Source organism: Anser cygnoides, chromosome 21 (assembly GCF_040182565.1).
Source record: "Anser cygnoides isolate HZ-2024a breed goose chromosome 21, Taihu_goose_T2T_genome, whole genome shotgun sequence".
NCBI classification, from domain to species: domain Eukaryota; kingdom Metazoa; phylum Chordata; class Aves; order Anseriformes; family Anatidae; genus Anser; species Anser cygnoides.
In genome coordinates, this window is record NC_089893.1 from 2301191 (window position 1) to 2323836 (window position 22646).

General features: G+C 50.7%; 1 protein-coding gene across 2 annotated transcripts in view; it reads right to left on the reverse strand.

Moving 5' to 3' along the window:
* Positions 1-22646, reverse strand: part of ZBTB16 (zinc finger and BTB domain containing 16) — a 91991-nt gene that overhangs the window by 28930 nt on the left and 40415 nt on the right. For both annotated transcript variants that reach the window (XM_066981283.1, XM_066981284.1), the window contains exons 3-4: positions 17760-17857; positions 5528-5614 (exon numbers count right to left, since the gene is read on the reverse strand). In XM_066981283.1, the coding sequence (XP_066837384.1) occupies positions 5528-5614; positions 17760-17857 (185 nt within the window). The remainder of the gene's footprint in view (positions 1-5527; positions 5615-17759; positions 17858-22646) is intronic.

Sequence of the window (22646 nt, forward strand, 5' to 3'; positions counted from 1 at the left end):
CAAACCCTGCAATTTCAATGCTATTAAATTTGGAGGAATAACAGCCCTGAGGCCTGTAAACTCTGAATAAAATAGACCCTTGTGTTTGTCCAACTATTAAATCAAAATGCTACCAACATCCCAGGAAAAAAAAAGGGGAAGATTTATAGCTTTTCAATTTTCAGTTACACATTGGTTTTATTAACTCCTTTCTGCTGTTTGCACCGCAGTGCCAGTATTGCCACGGAGGTGTCCGCTGCGGGTGGGAGAAGGGGACCAACGGCCCCCAGTGCCCAGGAGTCACAGCTCCTGGGAGAGGAGGAGGAGAAATCACAGCGGGGTCCTGCCAGCGGGGACAGAAGAACATCTCTGCGCGGGATGCAGACGCTGCCGAGCTGGGCTGCTGAGTAATGCAGAGGTGACACCACAGGGGTGGCACCCGGGGGTGCTGCGGGGGCTCCTGTGGCTGCTCCGTGGAGTGAGCACCCGCCACACACAAAGGCGGTGTCAGGCACCCAGCACCCTGCACCCAGCACCGTGACATTAGGGTGAGCGCAGATCCACGCGAGCACCCTGACCCAGCAGGAGCGCATGACACCGGCTCCCGACTGCGTGTGACTTTGCCCCATCCACGGCTTTCATGTGTTAAATGCCTTGGCACACCAGGGGAAATTCTATACAAATCACCTCTGATATTTTTAAAAGTCCATGGCTCACAAGCACCAAGACCAGCCAAGCCCCAGCCCCATTAGCACGAACATGAGCAATGGGCTACCAGAGCCCCACCGGTGAAAGCTTTGCTTGGGGGAACTTGGTTTTCTCCTGAATACATTTCATTTTTCCTCTAAATCTGAGGAGAACAGTAAGTAATTTTCCACACTCTCCCTCCGGCATGGCACTGAGCTTACACTGCTATGAAGATGAGCCAGAACAGTTGCTGCTTTTCCTATTGCTGTAGGACAGAGGCCAAGCAAAGTGAACACCCAGAAAGAACCTCTCAGTCTGGAGCTGACTGGGCTATAGGCACAGCCACCCCTGTGTTTACAGGCAGAAATGACTTTTTCCTTTAATAGATTTTACCTTGCAACTGAAAGAAGGGCTTAATTTTTCCACCATAAGACAGCTGCTGTTTGACAGCAGTCAGTACACGGAAATTTATGCCAAGATGGCTTACTATTTTGCGTTGTCTTTCAGAGGAGCAGTAAAAACAATGAAAAAATGTGAGATAAAGGAAGGTCCTTATATGCTAACTGTTCACCTGGGAAATGGCTCTGTATGCGGAAAAGAAACCTAGAGTCCTCTACCTTATCCATACATTTCAGAAAATCTCTCAAGCTTTAGGTCATCCAGAAAAACAGTGACTGTTTTTGGCTTTTTGCAGACAGGTGCTGTACCCTCTACTAAATGCTGCGTTTCTGAACAAAACATGTCTATTTGGTAGGCCAGTACCAAATGAGCCCTCTGCAATGATTGTTTTTTGAGCTTCTCTCTACGGAACTTCTAAACCATCCTTGAAGCCATCCATCCCAGCATCTACCAAAAAGGGCAATTTTTTTTCTGGGAAAGTGTGAAGGTCTTTCACAAAGTTTGCCAAACAACCTGCTGTTAAGGACGAAAGGAGGACGCTCAAAAACCTTTTCTGGGAGATGTCGTTATTTGGAAAACGAGTTAATTATAGCAACTGTATTGGAGGAATGTTTCTTATGCCACAGGCAGCACTATTTGAGAGCCGCCCAACAACAGGAAGCTATTAATTTCAGCGAGCGTGGGCTCCTCTGGCCATAAAGCCCATTTCTGATGTGTAACTGAGACGCGTGTGTTTACAGCTCGAGGAGGTGATGATAAACCTGCTTAAACCTGGGTCGCCGTGTTCCACCGTGCTAAGTTCTCATGTCACCCTTTGAGCCTTGGCACGCACGCAGGCTGCCTGGCAGCCCGCAGTGGTCAAGCCCCAAGGTTTCCCATCAGACTGACTCCAACCCGCGCGGAATTTTCAAGGTCACCAGTGAAGGCCACTCACCGCACTGCTCCAGCTGGTTTTCAGCAGGGTGGTTTTGGACGACGCTGCCATCGCCCGCCCACCCCGCAGCGCCCGCCACCCGGGGCAGGGCTGTGGAGCCCCAGCTGCCGCAAGGCGATGGCTCCCCAGGAGCATGCGATGCTCGGCGGTGCTGAACGGCTGAAACGCTCAGGGCCACCTCCTCGGGGCTGGCCACTGCCCCGGAAGACCCCTGGTCCAGACACTGACTCGCAGGCACAGCACAAGAGGCACGAGCCAAACTCGATCCCTCGCTCTGCTGGCTGCTCCCTTGCGAGAGTCGTTCTCCTCCCTAACCTACAGCGCATACAGTTGCTAAAAAGATTATGATTTGTAAGGTCCAGCCTCAAGTAGCATGACTTTGAATATGGAGGGCAATCACTTTAAAATTTATTACCTGCTGCTTGGCCAGCAAAGTTTCCAGATCAAATGACGTGCTGAGCCTATTCCTGCTCAGTGACGCAGCAATTTATATTACTGATCGGTCATTAAAACCTCTGGCACAAAACCGTTCATGTTTTGCATGCCAACGTAGTGTCCATGCATCGAATTTCAACCTCTGAGTATAAATGCAGCCATTAATGGCATTTATCAGTTTTTTCAGCATTGAAAGACTAGCTTGTACTAATTTAAACTGTTCCTAATATAGCGCGGAGAAGAGGGGGCTCTTCTCTCTGGTTTTGTTTTTAGGAGCTTCTCAAAGACTCCACCTGGGACTGCCTGATGCGAGTTCCTCAGCGTCCCATAACAAAACCAGTCTGGGAAAGGCAGCATTTACAATATGTCCTTGTCACCAGGTATCAGGCATAAAGAGTTCCTTGTGCTTACCAAGGGCTGATCACATCTAAACCAAAGAGCAGGAAAGCGCAATAAAGGAAACATGGCAAAAGCCAACTGTTGATAGCTCTTTGGAAAGGACTGGCATTTTCCTTGCAGAGGGAGCAGTCAAATTACCTCGTATTTTCTGCACTATGCTTTCCTACATGCATATTTTAATGCTAAGCAATAAGTGCAATAGGCTTTAGTGAATCAGCGCCCTGTGTCTACGTCTCACTGGAAGAAGAGCTTGGGCTACCTCACTCTTACAAATCACAGAAGCTAAGACAATGCTGTAATGCTAACTCCTCTGTTTATTAGCCTGGCATATTACACGGTGGTTTGCAGGAGTGACTCACGGTGCACTGATGGTTCTTTATTTGTCTGAACACCGTGTGCTAGTGACAAGCGCTGCCGGCTCAACTCCTGACGGTGGGGTAGCAGATGGGGTTCTGCTCCTGCACAGACAGATTGGTTGGAGCCAGCAGTACTGCATGTGAAAAACAGGCAATTTACTAACAATGCGACCAAAGCCCACAGTCAACATAGGAGAGCTTGCAACAACAACGAGAGAAAAGCTGGAGGCACCGGCAGCCAGACCTCCAAGCACCCCACCAGGGAAGCGGCGCAGTTAATGGCACGAGCGCCTGCCAGAGTGCAGCTGATGACAGCTCGGCCACGGCAAGCACCCGGCTGCACGTGAGCATCAGGGGAAGAGGTTTGTGCACGTCTGAGCTCCGTGCTGGGAAAGGGACTGGGGAGACTATGCGGCGTGGCTAGAGGCAGGCATCCCCTGTCCTGCGGGACCTGCTCTCATGGCCCCACTCAGCATCTCAGCCTGGCAAGGAGCAGCTGTGTGCCTGCTTGTGCTGAACTGCCCAGCACCCAGCAGATACTTGAGCAAATGCATGGACCTCAAGGCAGCAAGAAGAAACCTCCACAGAGCACCAAATACAATGCAATTATTTGTATAAATGCTTTGAAAACAGGAACAGCACTGTCAGTGTAGGCTGGGATTCTCAAACAATTTATAACGCATCACTCTTAGGCTCCTGAGAATCAAAACACTCTTGACAACATTATTTATCCCTTGGAAAGCTGCTCTTAAAATCTGAAATGGTGGCCAAGTGCCATCATGCTGGTCAAATTCAGTAAAAGTTTGCTGAGCGTTACACCTGAGTTTTAGAGCTGTGTTTACAACATCAGGTCTTTCATCAAGAGAGCAACAAACCAATCGCCTGGAAGGTGGTGAGGAAATTACAGAGGTCTTGGAGTTGCTGGCTTGAACACGCAGAGAGAGCAGGCCGGTACCCAGAAGACGGGTGCAGCGTGATTTTAGCAATTCCTGCAGCATGGGAGCTTGCCAACAGCAATTATTTCAAACCCTTGACTCTTGGGTCTGGCTCAAGGGCAGTGCTTGTCCCCGACCGTGCTCCCAGCACCCCACACTTCTCCCACTTTGCTTTTTGTCAGTGGAAATGAAGCTGGGAGAGCTACATGCTCTGAGTGCCTCCCAACAGCATCCCTGTAGTGGCAGCGGCACCTCTGAGCTGCCTGAGCCCACCGAAGTCCTGCTGGAGACATGTGCCCACCATCCTGCACCACCCTTTCCAAAGAGGAGAAGCCTTGATCGGTGACTCTGCATCCTGCCCGGTCTTTTGGTGCACAGGGCTTCAGAAAACAAGGGTGGCCATTTAGCAGTACAAAGGCACTCAGAGTTTAATCACAGGAGCAGGTTGTGCTACTCCTTTCATCAATATCACCCAGAAAGCCATCTGGGGAGGTTTCCCTTTCAAACACCACGCACAAATTTTAACACAAATACAGATATATTTCAAAGAAAGAGGTCAGCCAAAAAAAAAAATTACCTCAATAAAAATAAAGATAGAAATGGACCTGGGCAGGTCAGAAACAAGAACTGCAAAGGGTTAATTTCTCAGTTTGGCAAAAACTTACAAAGGAAGTCAAAATATTTATGTCAAAACTGTGTTTGGTAACAAGGCACTTAGTCTAAGTTTTGTTTCCCAAGCAGTTTGAAACACAGCGCAGTGACGCCAGCACGACAGACACCTGGACGTGGGCAGGCAGCAGAGCAATGCCCTCCGCAGCGTGCAGGGGACGACACCAAAAGCTGCCTCATCCCACCTGCCTCCAATGCACCTTTATCACTATGTGACCATGGAAACTCAGCCTAACTTTGAGCATCCCTGAAACAAAAGGTTGAGTGCTCTCTTTTAGCAAGAATCGCTGTTTAGGGACAGAATAGGACAAGACCAAATGGAGACGGTCAACCTCGGCTTGCTCCCTTCTCTGCCATCGGCTCCAAGAAAAGCTCTTTTCATTTAATTTTATGTTTTGACTCTGCGGTCAGAGCTGTGAGTTTGGACACAGACAGGAGATGCTTTGCTGAAGTCATTTTGCACGGAATTGAGAGGAAAGGACACGTAAGTGGCAGCTCAAGCAAGGAACACTGTGGTGCTCTTGCTTTGCTGCTTTCCCAGGGAGCGGGGTGGTGGGACCCGGGATCGGTTCCTCCCTCAGACATAAGAGCTACCTGGGGGAGAAGTAACGGGGCCTGGAAAAGGACTCCAGGAAAGCCTCTATACCCTGGGAGGGAGGCAGCACACACACCGCTTCCTTCCGCACTGTTTGTTTGGAGAAGGAGTTAAGCAAAAAAAAGAAAAGTCAACATACCAGTATGTGTCTGCCTGTGTGTCTCCAGGGCATCTTCTTTTGAGAACTGTGCACCGCACTGATCACAGACAAACGCTTTGGCACCCGCTAGAAAGACAAAGGAGAAAACGAGCATTATTCAGATGGCACGCACAGCGGAGGGTTGCAGATCAACCAGCAGAAACTGAGGCTGGGAGAATCACCATGGCAAAAGGCATTGCAGAGCCCTGCAGACTCTGCCAGCGTCCTCCCCGCCACCACAGCTCCCCACCACTGGGCTCTGGGCAGGCACAGCCGAGCACCCCCAGCACTGAAGCCATTCACGGGGACAGGGCTGGCGTAAGGCATGCTGGCTGGAGTAGGTCGGCAGCAAATATCCAAAATCAAAACTCCTTCTCACCAGCATCCAATAAGAGGATTTATCCATTCCTGTAGAGAAAATACAATTCTCACAGAACCAATACAAGCAAGCAGCATGAAAGTGATATGAAGAGCACTCCTCTAGGAACGCATGTATTTTTAAAGCCATTCACTTCATAAAACACAGAATCTGTTCAATAGAGGGACTTAATATTTTATAGCCCACACATGGCAGCAAAAAGTAGCTGCCCTTCTCAGTCCCATTGTTCTGCTAGTTCCAAATAACAGCATAACACACAAATATACTATTGACGTTGTGCTGCTCTTTCATTTTAAGCAGTTGCTTGCCAAGAAGAAATTAAATATTTGTTTTCAAAAAATCATTAAACATCAATGACTTTCATTAGAGTTGTAACTGATCTAATTTTAAACGGTTTCCTGCCCCTTCCTATTGTAGCAGTTGTTACCAGTATCAGAGGATGAGAGGAAAGAGAAGGCAGAACCATCTGATAAGAAACGTGGCAGAAACAACACAATTTAGTGAGAAGCACAGATACCTCTTTGACTGAGAGAGAGATGTGGTATTCAGGGGAATTCTTAGAAAATCACTATCAACATGTGCCGCGTGTGGCGGGTCAGAGGCGCTAGTTAGAACAAGGAAAAAAAACAGGATGTCTAACAGCAGATAAGTAACTTCCAGATAAAACTAGATTAACAATGCGTACTATCTCCAGCGCATATGCTGCCAGGACAAAGCTGTGAGCGCATTTGTTAGATTTTGAAGTTCGATTCAGCTGTTGCGAGAATCTACGCGTGGACCAGAGCACGAGGAGCAGCCTTCGAGGTGGCAGGAAGGGGAAGAAGCGGAGAGCTGCGCCCCGGGTCCTCGCTGAGCCCCGCGGCCATGCCCGGAGCTCCGGCCCCATGGCCCCTCCACATCGCGGCCCAGAACCGAGCCCCTGGCTCCTCCCTGCGTGCGGATGTGCAGTGGTGAAACAAAAGGAGACACGGAGAGAGACGGAGGTATCACGAGATCCATTAACAAGAGAATTCCTTCGTCTTTAAATTGTCTTAGTAACGGCTGGCTCACAGGCAGAAATATTTGGCAGCAGTGAAATTAAAAGTGATAAATTTTCTCGCCAAGCTTTGATCGATAATAGAGGTCTCATCTGTTAATCAATAAGACAGTCTGCCTGTTTACTGTGCATATGTTGTTCTCTGCTGCCTTCGCTATGATGTCAAGTTTGCATTCAAAACAACTCAAGTGTGCATAAACCACATGGCTGTTCGCAAAAAAATAAATAAGAAGGTGCATTTTGGTGACAGCATGGGGTGACCGCGGCCCCGCTCCCACGTGCTGGGGGTTGTGTGGTGACCGGGCACCCGCACCCCACTGCGGGGACCCCGATGCCAGCTGCCCCCTCCCTTCGCCAAAGGACGGCTGTAATAATGAGCAGGGTTCTATTACCGGCATAATTGGAGAGGTCACTGCTGCTTGGGAGCCATCACCGGCCGTCATGCCAGAGCCAGCTCAGGATGTTTTGTTCCTGGATCAGTGACCCATAAGGCCAGCGGGACCCTGCAACGCTTTTGTTTTTTAATTTCATTTTTCCTCAGAAGTGTGTGCTGTGTGCAACACCCAGGGCCGCACACCTGGGAGGGCGCAGAGCTGGAGGGAAGCACGGGACCAGTGCTCCCATGTCCTCCCCACCCAAACCGTGCATGGGGATGAGGACGCAGCACCCCTGAGATGCAGCAGCCCGGTCGCTGCCCGAGTGTCCAGCCCTGAAATCCCCACTGGTAAACGATGGGGACTCAGAAGCACACAAAGTTTCAAAACCTCCTTGCTGAGCCCGTGACCGCAGCCCCGTGACCGCCCGGCCCACCTGCAGATGCCCACAGCCTGGCCGATGGGGCGGCCGAGCACCCCACAAGGCTACGTGCACACAGCAGGAAGGGGAGGCTGGGCAGTGCCCGCCCCAGCAGCAGTCGTACTGCCAGGACCACGGCCGGGGGGGCTCCGTGTGCGGGGCAGCCTGCCCGGACACCCACGGGACCCCGATCAATAGGGCTGCGGCCGCCCGCCCCTCCCCGGCAGCCTCCCGGCGCAGATGATGTACAGCAGGCAGTTGCCAAGGCAATGACTCTCCATCGCCACTTTAAGCTCTCCGAGACCCACTGCTGTGAAGCATAATCCATAAGGTTACATCAACCTGATGCAGCAACAAGTTTTCCCCGTGTAGAGCAGCTGAACCAGCCGCAGGTGCACCGGCACCGATCCTGCTGCGACGCGCCCCGCAGGGCACCAGGGCTGGGGCTGTGCCGAGCGGGGTTTTGGCTCGGCCGTACCCTCCCCACATGGGGCCGGGACGTCGTGGGCACTGCTCCTGCTGCAGCAGAGCCACGGTGGGGACAGCCTAGAGCAGGGGCTGGTCCCCGGCTCCAACGTGATGCTGCTGGATCGGGGACACCGGCCCCAAGCAGAGGCAACGCTGGGCAGGGGGGGTCCTGGGCTGGGTGCTCGTGCAGGTGGGGGCGAGCTGGGGAGGTGCCCGGAGCGCAGAAACAGCCCTGAGAGATGCGAAGCAACGAATCACGAGGTGCTTGCCAGCAGCTGACCAGGGGGTGGGGAGGGCAGGGGGACAGAAAAATTCCTTGAGATTTTAAAATAAACAGGGTGAATGTTCTGATGAGATATGCATGCTTGGTTACATAAGGAAGTACAGAGTGTACCAAAACAGCATACCCAAAAAAAGCATAAGCTGTCAGAACAATAAGTACAGACATGGGGCATTTTACAACAGGCTATGCTGTACAGTTTTATTTACAGTACCTCTTATCAGTCAGGGAACAGCACGCTGCCTGCCAATTTCCAAAGGCCAGGACTGTGTGTTCTTTCACTCAAGTAGATGTGTACTCCAGGCAGGGAATTTTTTTTAATCAACAAAACAAAAACTGATCCTGAGCCAGAATTCCTGTAATGTACACACGCTCAGAGGAGAGGAGGAGGAGAGAGTACGGCGATTGAATATGTAAATAGTTCAAGGTTAATTTTACTATGTGAGTCACCAGGAAAAATGTCATCCAACATCTGAGCTTATTATAACAGTGCTTAGAAAAAACAGTTAGATGTTTGTTAGAGGGAGCATGACATATTTGAAAGCAGTACATCAAGAGGCTGTGTCAGGGCTTTTTTTTGTTGTTGTTGTTGGCTTTTTTCTCCCTCTCCTCTCCCCCTCCCCCCCCTTTTTTTAATAACACCCATAGAAACTATTAGTCTATTAAAATGTAAACAGAAGTTTTGGGAGAGTATTTTTAGCTAGTGGCTTGTATTGCCTACAGTACATAGATATCTTCAGATGATCTTCCCAACGGGATGGGACTTAACGTGCTGCCAAGTATCAGCTGTGTTTCGGAGCATGCCTTGTAATTGGCACACAAGTCTCCGCCGTACATTTATATCTGTACGAGCAAATTTATAGCTCCTGCCTAATAAAGGTCTTTGCAGCAAAAGGCTAGCGTAAACACGCAAGGAGCAGCTCACTCACCACCGCATGGCTCGGCACGGAGCAGGGAAGTGGCCAACAGGCGCTTTTTGAGCTTTTTCGGCCCTTCTTTTCCTCACTGGACAGGTTTTTCCTCCCTGTGGGGCTAAGCCTGCTCGTGCCGTGACATGGGGATGAATGATGCTTACTTTAATGACACAGCATGAATGATGTGCTCAGCTTCTCGGAAATTAGATCCCTGAAACGGCAACCTCGAGAGCTCCTTGCAAGCCCCCTCTCCCCACCAGGGTGGATGTGGTGCCCAGGGCTTGCAAGCCCAGGTTGGGGCTGTTCCCCCAGCTCGGGGCTTTGCCCCACATCCATCACCCACCAGCCAGCCACAGATGCCATGTATGCCGCGCTGCTGTTCGACCCCTTTTTCTGCAGCATTCTCCCAAAAAGCCTCAGGCTGCACGTCTACCCTAGCACCAGAACCAGGCGGCATGCCCCGGCCGTGCTGAGCCCGTGGGCACCCTACCTGCTGTGCCAAGGGCACACAGAAACCGCCGACCCCAGCCCTCGCTATTTTTAATCCATTTAAAAGAAAGAATAGCTTCTTTCAGACTCCCCTGGGCATTTACCCTGCGAAACGTGGAGACAATTGATCAACTGCCAGCTGTCTGGCTCAACTTTTCCTGTGGAATACAGCAAACTGCAAGCCTTAGTGCTGGGCTGCATCTCCTGCACCTCAAAGGCTCGTCGCGGTGAGGCAATGCCCCAGGATGGCTCTAAGCTGTCAGGAAAAGGCTCGGTGGACCTGAAAAAAGAGCTATTCTATTTTTAGTCACTATCAACCCTCATAATACTTCCCAACGCCCATTCAGTTTAATTACTTTATTGAGGACAAGAAGTAGGCTCTCCAGTTTTAACGCCTGTGATGTTAGGAAGTAGTAAAATGTTCTAACTGGTTAAAAATGACACTCGTCCGCTTGCCTTTGGTGTTCCCAAGACCGTAATTGTGGCCCGGGCAGCAGGTCTGAAGCTGCTGGGCCACTCTGAAGCTTTGATTTCCCCCTCCTGTACCGTAATTGAGGTGTTGCGTTACAAGTGCAGCGGTGACGTTTCCAGAGTCAGGGAAAAACAAACAGACAGGGACAGATCGGTGTCCCCGCCGCTGCCCGCCCTCGCTCCGTCCTCCCACCGGCTGCCTCGTGCCGCGGCGTGGGTTGTGCGAGGGGCCGGGGGTGCCCCGTTCCCACCCCGCTCTCAGGCACAACCACCCCACCTCCAAGCGCCCCCCGCGAGCCCTTGCTAGGTGCTCAGCTACCTACGCAAACCTGCCTCTTCTTCGACAGCAGACAAGCCATGCCTCATTAACCTTCCAAACTAATTTTACAATTTACTAAACCACTGTTTTCCTGTGCCCATTTAACCGTCCCTGACTGTGATAAACTTTTATGGGGCTGGTGGCCAAGAGAAAGACGAAAGGAGGCTGAGGCAATGGGGAGAACAACTTCAAAAATACAAATGGCAACCCACATACTCCCCCCAAAAAAGAACGAAAGGGAAAAAGAAGAGGAGGCGCGAATACCCTCCCAAGGAGCAGGCTGGACAGCGTGGCCAAGGGGAACGAACTGGAGCCATGCCCTGCGGATGCCCACAGGCGCTCGGCACGTGCGTCACGGGGAGAGGTGGCGGGCACGGAGCCCTTGCAGGGTCCTCCTCGGGGACGGGGCGGGCGCGCCAAGACGAAGCATCGCCCACATTTCTGCCCAGCAGCACAACGCATTCACCCAAAAAGCACGGTGAGGCCAAAGGATGGGCACAAAGGGGCTCAACCCAAGCAAACATATCACCGCTGTTTTGAGACAGAAAACAGGAGAAGCAATATTTGCCTGCACTGCACCTCCAGGAGGGTCATCAGACAGGACTGGCACGCTGACAAGAACCCTTCGACCCTTTCCAACTGTAACATCTATAACGTGTGGTCTGAAGTCACAACCCTGCAAGTATGATACAGAATTTATTCTGGTCCCCTCCCCCAAGCACAAGGGATTAATAAAAATTTGAGATTATATATTATTAAAATGCTGTAATTGGCAAGAAGGTGGAGAGAGGGAAAAATATGGATTAAAAAAAGTGCCAAGTAAATTTATGCACTGTCGTCGCTTTACTACCTAATTAATTCAGTAATTTCAAAAACAATTTTATTTATGTTCCATTTACCACATCAAAAGTGCAAAGAAAAAAAACCACAGTGATGCTAAAATAATACCTCAAGGCATCTATTTTTAATCAGTAAAAAAAAAAATAAATAAAAAATCCAAGCCCTGGTTTCTATACAATCTCTCTTGGGCAGACCACCAACTCTAAGAGAGAGAAAACAGCCGAGCCCTCTGTGAGTGCCTTCCTGGCTGCCGAAAACAGAGCTTGTCAAAAAAAAACAAATCCATAATGGCCTGAGGCTCCTCTCCAATCTATTTTCTGCTCAGCTGGTTTTAAATGAAGTTATTATGAGTCATTAAAACACCCGCAAGCCTGTGGAAGTCAGCCAATTACAATTTTAAATTTAGCCTGTTCTCTACCCCATTCTCTTGTTTTCTTCTTTTGCCCACATAAAGCTGCTTTTTTATTATTATTATTATTATTTCCCTTCTCCCCTATTTCACTCAAGTGGAAGAGACAGTTATGAAAATCTCTAGTACTTTCCACTAAAAAAATAAAAGACATCCAAGAAGGGCCAAAAAAGATCAAGCTGCAAACCAGGCTTGGATTTAGAGAGATGCGAAAGGGTTTTCTTTTCATTCTTTTTTTTTTTTTTTTGAAGTGCCATAAAAATGCAATAATTGAATATGAAAAAAAAAAAAATAAGAAAAAGGTGCAGGTTTTAAAAGGTAAAGACAGTCTTCTAAACCGAGCCTGGGTGCACGGATGTCAGCCCCAGCACTGGAGGACAAGCTCATCTCAGCGCTGCGTCTCCTGGTGATGCTCCGTGCTACCGGGGTGCGGGTGCAACCCGTGGGGGCGGCGCTGCCGTCCGTCGGTGCTGGCCCCCATCTGCAGCCCCCCCATCGGCCACCTCCAACCACGGCCTCGCTGGCCGCAGCTGCCCCCCTCCCTCGCTGCCTGGGGCAGAGCAGCCCTCCCCTGGGGAGGCTGCTGGCGGCACCACGCCGCTTTGTGCTGCTGACCTAACAGGGGAAATACTAGGCAGCAGTGCACCGGGAAGGTTTATCCCCAGGATAAAACCCAAGTATTTTCCATGTATTTTTTCCAGCTAGCCAGCAAAGAGCAACAAAAGGCGTCCAAGCGCACCCACGGGTGCTCTGGTGGGATGCTCAGCCACCAGAGTGCTTCTTTCGCAGATGCCTCCGAGCTGCAGGGCAGTGCTCTCCTTCCCAAAGCGCGGGGGTGAAACGGATGCTCAGGAGAAACCTCACCAGAAGCCCGAGTGTGGCAGTGAAGGGACGAACCAAAGCCGAACTCTGGGGTTTCTCATTTTGGCACCGAAGCCTTTGGCTCCGGGGGCTGAAGGAGAGGTGGCAGCAGTTGCACCACGTCCACTTTGGGCAGGAAGGGGTGAAGGCTGTGCTCCACCAGGGGACTTTGCCCGAGCGCTGCTGCGCCACATCCCCGACCGAGCCAGCTGCCCGTGGTGGGTGAAGGACGCCCATGGCCACCCGCACCCTGCTGCCCCTGGCACTGCCCAATGCCACCAGCGGCCAGCCCCAACGGGAAGGGTCCCTGGCAGCATCCCCCTCTCGCGCCTCCCAAAAGCGGACGGGGAGCTGGGACGTGGAGGAAGGGCTGCACGAGAGGTGGAGAGAGTTGCCACCAACGTCATCACCCAAACTTCATCAGCTAGCTCTGTAAATTCAAACGCTGCTTGGGGACAAGGGGAGAAGGAAGAGGGAGAAAGGGATATTTTCAGGTTAAAAAAAAATAATAATAATTTCAGCTTAGCAACAATAAAGAAAGGTTATTACATAATTTCCACTTTTCCTCCACCCTTAAAGTAATGTTCTATCTGACAGCCTCCACTCAGAGGGGAAAAAATGACAAATCCAATCCAAAATTCAACAGCCTGTGTTCTGTTCAGAAAGCACACAGTGTACTATACAGCCCATAAAACTCCAAACAGCCTCCAGACACTTCTGCAATCGTCCTCCATCAAAACACTTTGTCTTGCATACAAAAATAAGATACAGTGCTGAACGGAATACGAAATCAGCCCATTACAGTACAGGGAGGCTGCTACTTAGCAACAAGGGGGCTTTAAAGCCGCGATGCTCTACAGGAAACAAAATCTGTCAAGCCTGTTGGGCAAATGATAAACATTAGCAGTATTAAAAAACACAAAAGCCATGTAAATGGATCGTGCGCGGCACAGGGAGGGATGGGCAGGCGCAGTCTCGGGGCAGGGGGCTGCTCGCCAGCTCGTCCCCAGCCTGTGGGGAGAGGTCTCAGCCTGTCCTCCCTGCAGAGAGGGGCCGGGGGGGCTCCATCACCATGACCTACAGTGAACTTTCATAACTTTCCCATCTAGCATGCACGACAAGAAACCTGGAAGCAAACGGGCTGCACTGCGATGATCACATATATTTAGCAGTATTAATGTAGACAGATGTGCGTAAGATTTATTTGCTACAGAGAGCACTATGGTGTAATGGGTCCTGGCATCGCTCTCCGCATAATGCTTAGCAGAACACCTTAAATAACAAAGAGCAGCCAAAAGTGGGGAGAGAGGAGAAGCAGTGACGGGTGAAAAATAAATATATTTTATCAGGTAAGGGGGGAAAAATAAGCTGGCTCTGAATCAGCAGCCAGGTCTAGGAAGTGAGCCAAAACAGGAGCTAAAAAGCAAACCATATTCTTCTGGTCTCAGCTTAGACTCTTGAGGCAGAAAGGATTTGGGGGGAGGGGGGGGAATGTATTTTTCATCAGGCAGTGTATAATTTATAAACAGCATTAAACAGTTTTTGTTTTCTTTCTTCCTCTCTCCTGTGTGTGCGGGTTGGCCGGCAGTCAAGCCTGCATTAATTTCTGCTGTGGGTACAGTGTGTTCTTGGATGCACATCTGCGGATGATCATAAACGCAGGAATGCTGGCAGAACATCCAGACCTGCCGGCAGGCCGCTGACATCACTCGGGGACCAAGCGCGGGACGGCAGCCAGGGGGGGGGCGGGAAAAATCCCCAAAGAGGCTCAGCGCTTCCCTTTCTGCTCCGTCTTACATCGAACACCGGCGAACAATACCCGCGGCCGTGGGGAGGGAGGAGCGAGGCACCGCGATGAACTATCTCCTCCATCTCTGATAAAACATCCTCCAGCACTCAGTGCTTCATCGGGAGATAACCACCAAACGCGAAGGGGAAGGAAAGTTTATGTTCATTACAGAGATATGCAGCGGGTGAACTAGCCGCAGTGCCAGATCCTGGCAGAATGAAGCCCATCCTCCGACAGCCTGGGGCACACACCTTGCTCCCAGCCAGGTGCCCCGCTGCTTCCTCGCCCCGGACCACCACCCCCTGAGCACCTGGCATCCTGCTCCTCGATGTGTGCTCAGTGGGGATGGGACCACATCCTGCTCCCAGCACCTCGCACCTAGGTGGGCAGCACCGCACCAACCCCGGGGCTGCTCCTCCATCGCCCCGCAGCTCTCAGGAAACGCAAGGGCGCATCCTCGACCTTGGCCGTGCCACCGGCTGCAGCCCAGCCAGGTCAACGAGGCACAAAGGCAGGGGCACGCTGCCCGAGGCGGGCATTTTGCGAAGGCACCGTCCCTTCGCCAGCCCACCCCGTCACTGCTGCGCCCAGTGCTTTTGCTCCTTGGCGGGGAGGCTCCAGGTTGTCACCCACGCCAGGCTGCCAAAGTTTGCACAATGCCCGAGCGTTTCGAAAGCTGCGCGTGAGCCGGGCAGGCGGCTCCAGGGCAGCGGCGGCGGCACCTCAGTTTGCTGCAGAAGGGCACGCTGCTGCCCACGCACTGCACCTCTCCAGCACGCATGGCCTTGCCCAGATTTGTCCCCATTTAGTCTGGAGAAGGGAAAGGCCATGGCATCCATCTCCAAGGCACAGATTCCCGATCAGAAGTACAGGCAAAGCAACCAGGAGGAAAGGAGTAAATCCCCCCAAGCTGGGATTTTCTCATCTCACTTTCCCTGACAATGAATTTTTCTAGGAAAGGAAGCTCTCTGTCATTCTTCTAATGTAATCTTTTAAGTTTTTGCAAGCACATCTCAGTTAGGAGTGGGCAGTGTTAATGTAGCTGCACCACACATACACCAATAGTTTGCACTTCATTAAGGGTAAGCCTACACTGAAATGTAAACATTTGGTGGAGTATTTATCATGCACCTGAAAGCTGCTGAGATAACACTGCCGAATAACCTCAGCGCTACACCAAGCACCACAAAAACCCCCGTTGGGCTAGCTTGGACATTTATAAGGATTATAATTACTAGCTCCACCTGTATAATATTCATTTATGTCCCCATCACTTTTTTGGCAGGTTGTATTTAGAAAGAAGCAAAGTGGTCAATAGTCATGACGATAAAACATGCAAATTCCTGTTTGGGTTCTTTCAGTTTTGCCTTCTTGTGTTGGAGCATTTCAGCTTGAGAAGAAGGTCATCGCTTCTCCAGTCCCACTCGAGGAAGAGTTTGTTCAGAAAGCAAAAATCGGATGACTGGGATGACTGAGCAGCCATCCAGCTCTGGCAGCTGAGGTTTGAGAGCCAGCAGCACTGCTCCTGAAGGCAGCCACCCCGTGCAGCAGGACACACAGGCAGGACCTGTGCACCCCCTGCCCACTGCCCTGCCTCAGAGGGGCGATGGGGACCTGCTCCCTAATTGGTTCATTAGCTTAAGTACACCTTTTATCATCAGGTATCACTCATAAACACTCGGTTAGTTAAGTTTTAAATGCAAACTGCAATTACATTCAACGTTTACTACCTTTGGCATATAAGGCCTTTGAAGGGGGGGAACAGGGGGCGAGGGGGCCACAACCCGTCCCGGTGTGCCCATCTCCCGTGGGGCAAACTCCTAATTAAATCATCAGTTTGCGCACAAGGCAAACAGACTTGGGATCGCGGCGTCGGCATGCCGGGCGCTGAAAACAAGCCTTGGCGCTGCCGACCCTGCACAGCCTCGCTTCATCCCGGCCGGGGGGACGCGAGGGGAGAGGTGCAAAGGTCTCATGCTTTAATAAATAACAGCGCTGGAATCCGCCGTGGCTGTTTTCGAGTGCTGGGAGAGCTCACCCTGCCCCCCCCACCCCACCCTTGCCAGATTAGAGAAAAAATTAATCCTGCGCGATGACAAACTTGGCTCGGCGTGCACTGTACATACTGTACCCACAAGGCTGGCGGCCGGCCAGGGACGGGCTGTGAGCCAAAGCGACAGTAACAAACACAAGCCGCGCACGCCAGAGCCGCGGGGAGGAGGGGGACGCCTGCTCCGCGCCCGGCACCACGAGGCTCCGGACCTGCCGGCACCCCAGTCCCCGGCCGGAGCCCACCCTGTGGGCTTGACCCCCAAAAAGCAGCGAGGCAGCCCCAGATGGTGGGCAGCGTACTTCCCCAGGAGGCAATGAGATGAGCACCCATGCTGCCACGCATGGTGGGATTTTGCTTAAAGAAGCTGGGCTGCAGGAACCAGCATCCCTGGGGAGCCCCCCTGCCAGCATGACTTCAGCTGCGGGATCAGCTGCCCTCGGTGACTGCCCCTTCAGTAGGGGACCAGGATCCCCCTACGTTTCAGCAAACAGGTCCAGTGGCTGCCTGTGGTGTGTTTTTTTCTCTTTAATTAAAAAAAACCCTAGCTGTACATGGGGCTGCATGACCAAGAGGAATGTCAGGCTAAATTGACTTGCAGAACACAAGCCTCCTCGCTAGCACAGCATTCCAACCTTCCTATATCTGTTTAATTAAAGGGCCTGCATAATTTGAACCCGATAGTTAGATTCATTAGACAAAGAATACCTAATTCTGCAATGGTTTTGCTAATGAAACTGTGCTGGGCGCCTGCACGCGAGGAGCAGGGTGCTGGACACGCGCGCTGAGCGGCGCGCAGGAGCTGAGGCGCAGGCACTGCCCGCGGCGCGGGACCTCTGGCAGCAGCGCAGAGCAACAAGTGGTACGTGAAGTTTGTTATTCCAAGCTGCCTAGCCTGGAAAATATTTCCCCAATTAAAGAACTGAAAACAAACTTTAAAAACAAAGTAAAAAAAAAAAAAACACCTCAAGTTATGGGCACCGGACTGGAAGTTTGCAATTTGCTGCTCTGAAGAGGATGAAGCCTCCTCTGGACGAGATGCACAAGCTGGGTGGCTGCAGCATGTTTGGGTGGGCCCAGGTGGGCACTCTCTGTGCCTCCCCCCGCCCCCAGCACCCCGCTTGCAACCCACCTGAGTGAGCCAGTAAGTGCATTCGCAGCCGCAAGCTGTCCAGAAACCGCTTCCCGCACAACTCGCATCCGTACGTCTTCATACCGCTGTGCAGCTTCCTAGGGGAAAACAGACGGATTAGTCCTCGTGTGTGCGGGGAGAGGGGAGGGCACGAAGGGGGAAGTTTACTCCGAGCGTTAACACCAAGAACCTCCTGAATATTTCATGAAATCTACACGTTACCTGTGAATTTTCTCGTTAGCTTGCTGGGAACACAGACCGCAGGAGTGCGTGCCTGGCGTGGTGGGGGGGGCTGTGGGGAGGCCAGCACGCTGGGGGCGTCCCACTGGGGTCCCCACAGCATCAACACCAGGTGCTGGCCTCCAGGACAGGAACGAAGCCCCTGGCCTCCATCCCCAGGCCCGAGCCCTGCTGTGTGCGGGTGGGCACGCGGGGCACTGCGGGCAGGAGCCCGGCAGAAACCGGTTCAAGTTTACAAAGTGCTTTAGGAAAGGTCCTGATGGGAGCTCCTGTTTGAGTTTCCAGGATTGATTAGGTGAGCTTCTCATCATTAATATTTCTCACCATTATTACAGGTGGATTCTTTTAATAAATTCAATAAATCTGAAATTATGATAGTGTATACTGTATTACTTTAATCTACTGAGAGAGAAATTAAAATGAACTATTCAAATATATTCAAGAAGGGCAAGTTCACTGCTAACATAACTAAAAAAACCCAAACCATGAAGCCAGACATAGCTCAGTACCAAGAACTGGAGTCTGCTCAAAGGTGCTAACCCAGCCCCTGACGTGGCAGGGGCTGCTGCAGGTGAAGTTGCATTTCTCTGTTTCTGTTCACTCAGCTAATTCAGCCTCCAATGTGGTCATTCAAAGAAAGAAACCAACAGGGAGCTGAAAGCCCAGGCAAGCTTTTTGTTGTTTTCTCCCCTCTCCAGCATAAAAAACTCTGCCGCAGAAGACATCTATGAGCTCTGCGTGGCCACGGGATACACACTGATGAGGAATCAGCCCCTTGTATTCGTTAGTCATTCTTGGTGTTGACACTAAACATTTTTTTCAGTGAACTTCTTACTATGCGTCAAACACTTTATAAAATTGCAGCTTCACTCCAAAAAAATTCCTAGAGGTTCTTTGTATGCATTTTTAATTAAATCCCAACTTCTATCCAAATTCAGCCTGACACAAATCACAAGTGAAAAATTAATCATCAGCTAGTGAACAGGAAACATGCCTCTCACCATTTCCTGGCACCACAGCGTATAAAATAAAATCTGCCTAGGCTGAATTGCACAACTGCATGTCTAAAAGGGCCAGGGCAAATTGCATGTCCCAGATCACACGAAGGTGCACATGGTTCAGGCGTCGTGCCGGTGTCTCTGTCAAGACATGGGCAGAGGAGACGCTGGAGCAGCGATGGCTTCGTTCTGCCCAGGACTGAGCCTGCCCTCCTGCGCCTGCTCTCAGGCACCCAAAGGTGCTGGGTGCCACTCCCGTGCAGCACAGCAGGGCTGTGGATGGGGTGTCCGCTGCAGCCCCTCTCGGGCACTTTGGGGTTCCCCCATCACTCCCCCTGCAGCCCCGGGCACGCGAATTGAGGGCAGCGGATGCTGCTTGGCCGCAGGAGCCAGAACCCGCGCCGCTTTCCTTTCTTTGCTGTGAAGACATTTATTCTCCTTTTGGGTAGCAAACAACCCGCAGCAAATTGGAGCACTCCATCAAACGAAACAACACGTAACAGACGGTGTTTGCATGGAGCTGGACAGGAGCACCGTCCATGTCGGACTACAACGAACAAACAAACAGGAGGACCACGTTCCTGGGGCCATTGCTGAAATCCCGGCGTGATGCCAGTGCCCAGCGCGGTGCCCGCAGTGGCCCTGCGAGTGCCGCCGACCAGGGGCAGCCGTCCTGTCCCGGCCGTCCTGTCCCGTCCCAGACCCTCTCCCCAGGCACCTGCCCGTGCCACCCCTCAGCGTCTCAGGGCTCAACGCAGCAGCAGTCGCTGGTCCAAGCACATGGGGAAACGCCACGCAGAGCCTGCTGAGTTGATTTGATGATGTCAGCTGCTGATAAATATATGCTGTTACAAACCAACCAGCTCTGCAACTGACAGAAGCATTAAAAAAAAAAAAAAAAGAAAAAAAAAGAAATCCCCAAGTAACCAATGTTTCCAGCCAAGTTTACTGACTTTTGCCGAAGAGACACACCCCATTTAACATGAACTCTTCATACTGATGGCAGGGAAGAGTTTGCGATAGCAGAAGCATGTGCAAAGTTTCAAAATCAGATTCTGTAAACAGAGAAGCATTTGTATGTGTTTAAGAAGTAACACACCAAATAGCTACATGCTGACCTCTGATCAAATCCACCATTTACCATCGCTTTGCAATAAGACAAGTATATTTTTATTGTGTTGTTGCCAAACACAAACCAGAAATGGTCTTGTGCAAGACAAGACAGTGAATCCTGAAGGCAACCCCGCTCTGGTGCTCGGCCCTGAGCAGCACCCGCTCTGCACAGCCAAGGAAGAGGCAACTTTGCCTTTACCTGTGTGCTGAGAGTATGCTCATGCTCTGAGCTGTAAGTATTTCACTGATGGCCAAAGACATTTATGAAAGATTTGGGATGGATTTTTTCCCCCTCCTTTTTGCTTGCTCAAAGAACTCAATCATTTCATTTGCACAAAGAATGAAACTCCTTTGCACTTCTCAATGCAAAATGATTGCATCTAAATATTTGTCAACATTACAGATGTTTAATCTGTTAAGAAGACCAAAAGAAATTAAATATCTTAAAGTGCCACTCTTAGCAAGATTTTTTTTTCATATCAAATTAGGACAATTTCATTAATTCAGCTCACAAATTAATGAAAAGCATGTGACTAAACACTCCAGACAGAGACCTGAAAAGGGCTTCCCATGCTTGCACCAGGAAAGAAAGCTGCCTGCCCAGGACTTGTTTCAAGACAATGCAGCAGTGTGATGCACTCTGCAAAAAGTCATCTACCATCACAGATGAATCCTTCAGGTAACGTGCAAAGCAGTCAGCCCCATGTTCTGCCCTGTAAATAAGCTCTGTAAGGATGTTAAACTGAACCATTTGAAATGCTAGGCTGCAGAAAGAAACCCTGTCAAGTTCTGCACTGAGCAAACACTCGGGGAAAAATAGAAGATGCAAAAAGCAAAAGAGCAAGTTTATTTAAACTCTCGACTTTGCTGTATAATATAATTATTAATCAAGCTTGTCCTGAATTCACTGTGTCATAGCTGAGGATTAAGAGTCATGCACGAATTCAGGCCAAGGCGGTTTAGAATCCAAAGGATTTATCTGCCTTGCAAAAATAAATAAAACACAAGCCTCCTGACAGATTTCCACTGCCAAGAAGTCAGCTAAATAAGTGACAATCTTCTAATTTTGCATTTTTAATTATGGACATGCCTGTCACACTTCTGTAGCTCAGGCTGAGCTGAGTTCTGCACCTAAAGCAAGGTTTAAACCACTTTGTCAGGAAGAGCACAGCATCTTCACCAAAATTACTGCACTTGCCTCTTGGAGGCTAGAACACATTTTCAGTGAATTAAAATGTAATTGGTTAATTAGTTCAAGTAAAACTTTTTTTTTTAAAGTGAGTGTTAAGAAATGCATTGCTCTGGTTTTGAATTATTATTATTATTTTTTTTTGTCAAGCAATCCTGAGAATAAAAACACTCATCTTTGAAAATATTATATCTAATTACACTGACTGCATTCAAGCATTTTCTTTTGAGGAGGTAATGGCCCTTTTCTGCTGTGGATCCTCCTCCTCTGGATGTTTCTCTACAAGCAAAGACAAACTGCACCCGGCAGCGATGAGTCCCACTACCTGCCAGCCTCGGGGACCGTGTCCTTCCCCCCGGCTCCCTGCCCCCTGGGCACGTGGACCAGACCTGCCACCAGCTCTGGGCTGTCCCCCCTCTGCCACCAGCTCTGCTGGTGCTCAACGTCTGCAGGGGCAACACCAGCGTGGAGTCAAGGGGGATGTTTTCTCTTGAATGCTGTGGGAGAACTGCTTATCTTCAAGGCACACAAAAGGGGAAAAAAAAATCTTTTTGTTTTTTGGCCAACAATAATATTTCCTTCTTGTTTTCTGGAAGGAGCGTCAAGATCGGAGGAGCTGAGCGTGCGCTGAGCTGAAGCGGAGCTGGGCAGGAGGAGCGCTCTGGAGGCACCGCGCTCAGCGCAGAGTCTCGAGGTGGGGGGACGTGGGACAAGCAGGAAGGGGTGGCAGGACAGCAGAGCCGCTCGCGTGCCCGAGGTCCCGCCTGGAGAGAGCAGGATCTCCCCAGGGCATCACTTTACTTTGCCCCTGTGAAGGTGCCAAGAGGCATCACGTGGGTGCTCCCTGCCGCAGGGGGTGGGCAGCTTCCTTCCCTGCATCGCACGCCCTACAAAAATCACTGCCCCACCCCGGCTCCGTTATGAATCCCTATCAGTCAGCTGAACACGGGTCACCTTTAAACCACGAGGCAGGGATCTGTTCTCACCCATGTAACCATGGGACGGCTCCTGATGCCAACCTCGGTCCTCGAACAGGGCTCACAGATAAGACTTCCCTTCTACCTCCTCCAGCAAAAGGACAGAAATGGGGAAAAACACCAGAGCAGGGTGCCACAGACAACAAAAGAGCCTATTAATCTTACGGGTGCCATGGCTCCTAGAAATCTGCATCTGCCATCAAACTTTGGCGTTGGTATTTCCAGTAGTTACATAACCTGCTTATTGTTTTAAAGCGCTCAAGTTCTCACCGAGTAATTTATTTTCAATATCTCTATCAACAAATTTCAGCAGGAACAAAAGTTTTTCATTTGGCGTCTGCTTATAGGACGATCTTATCACTCACAATCT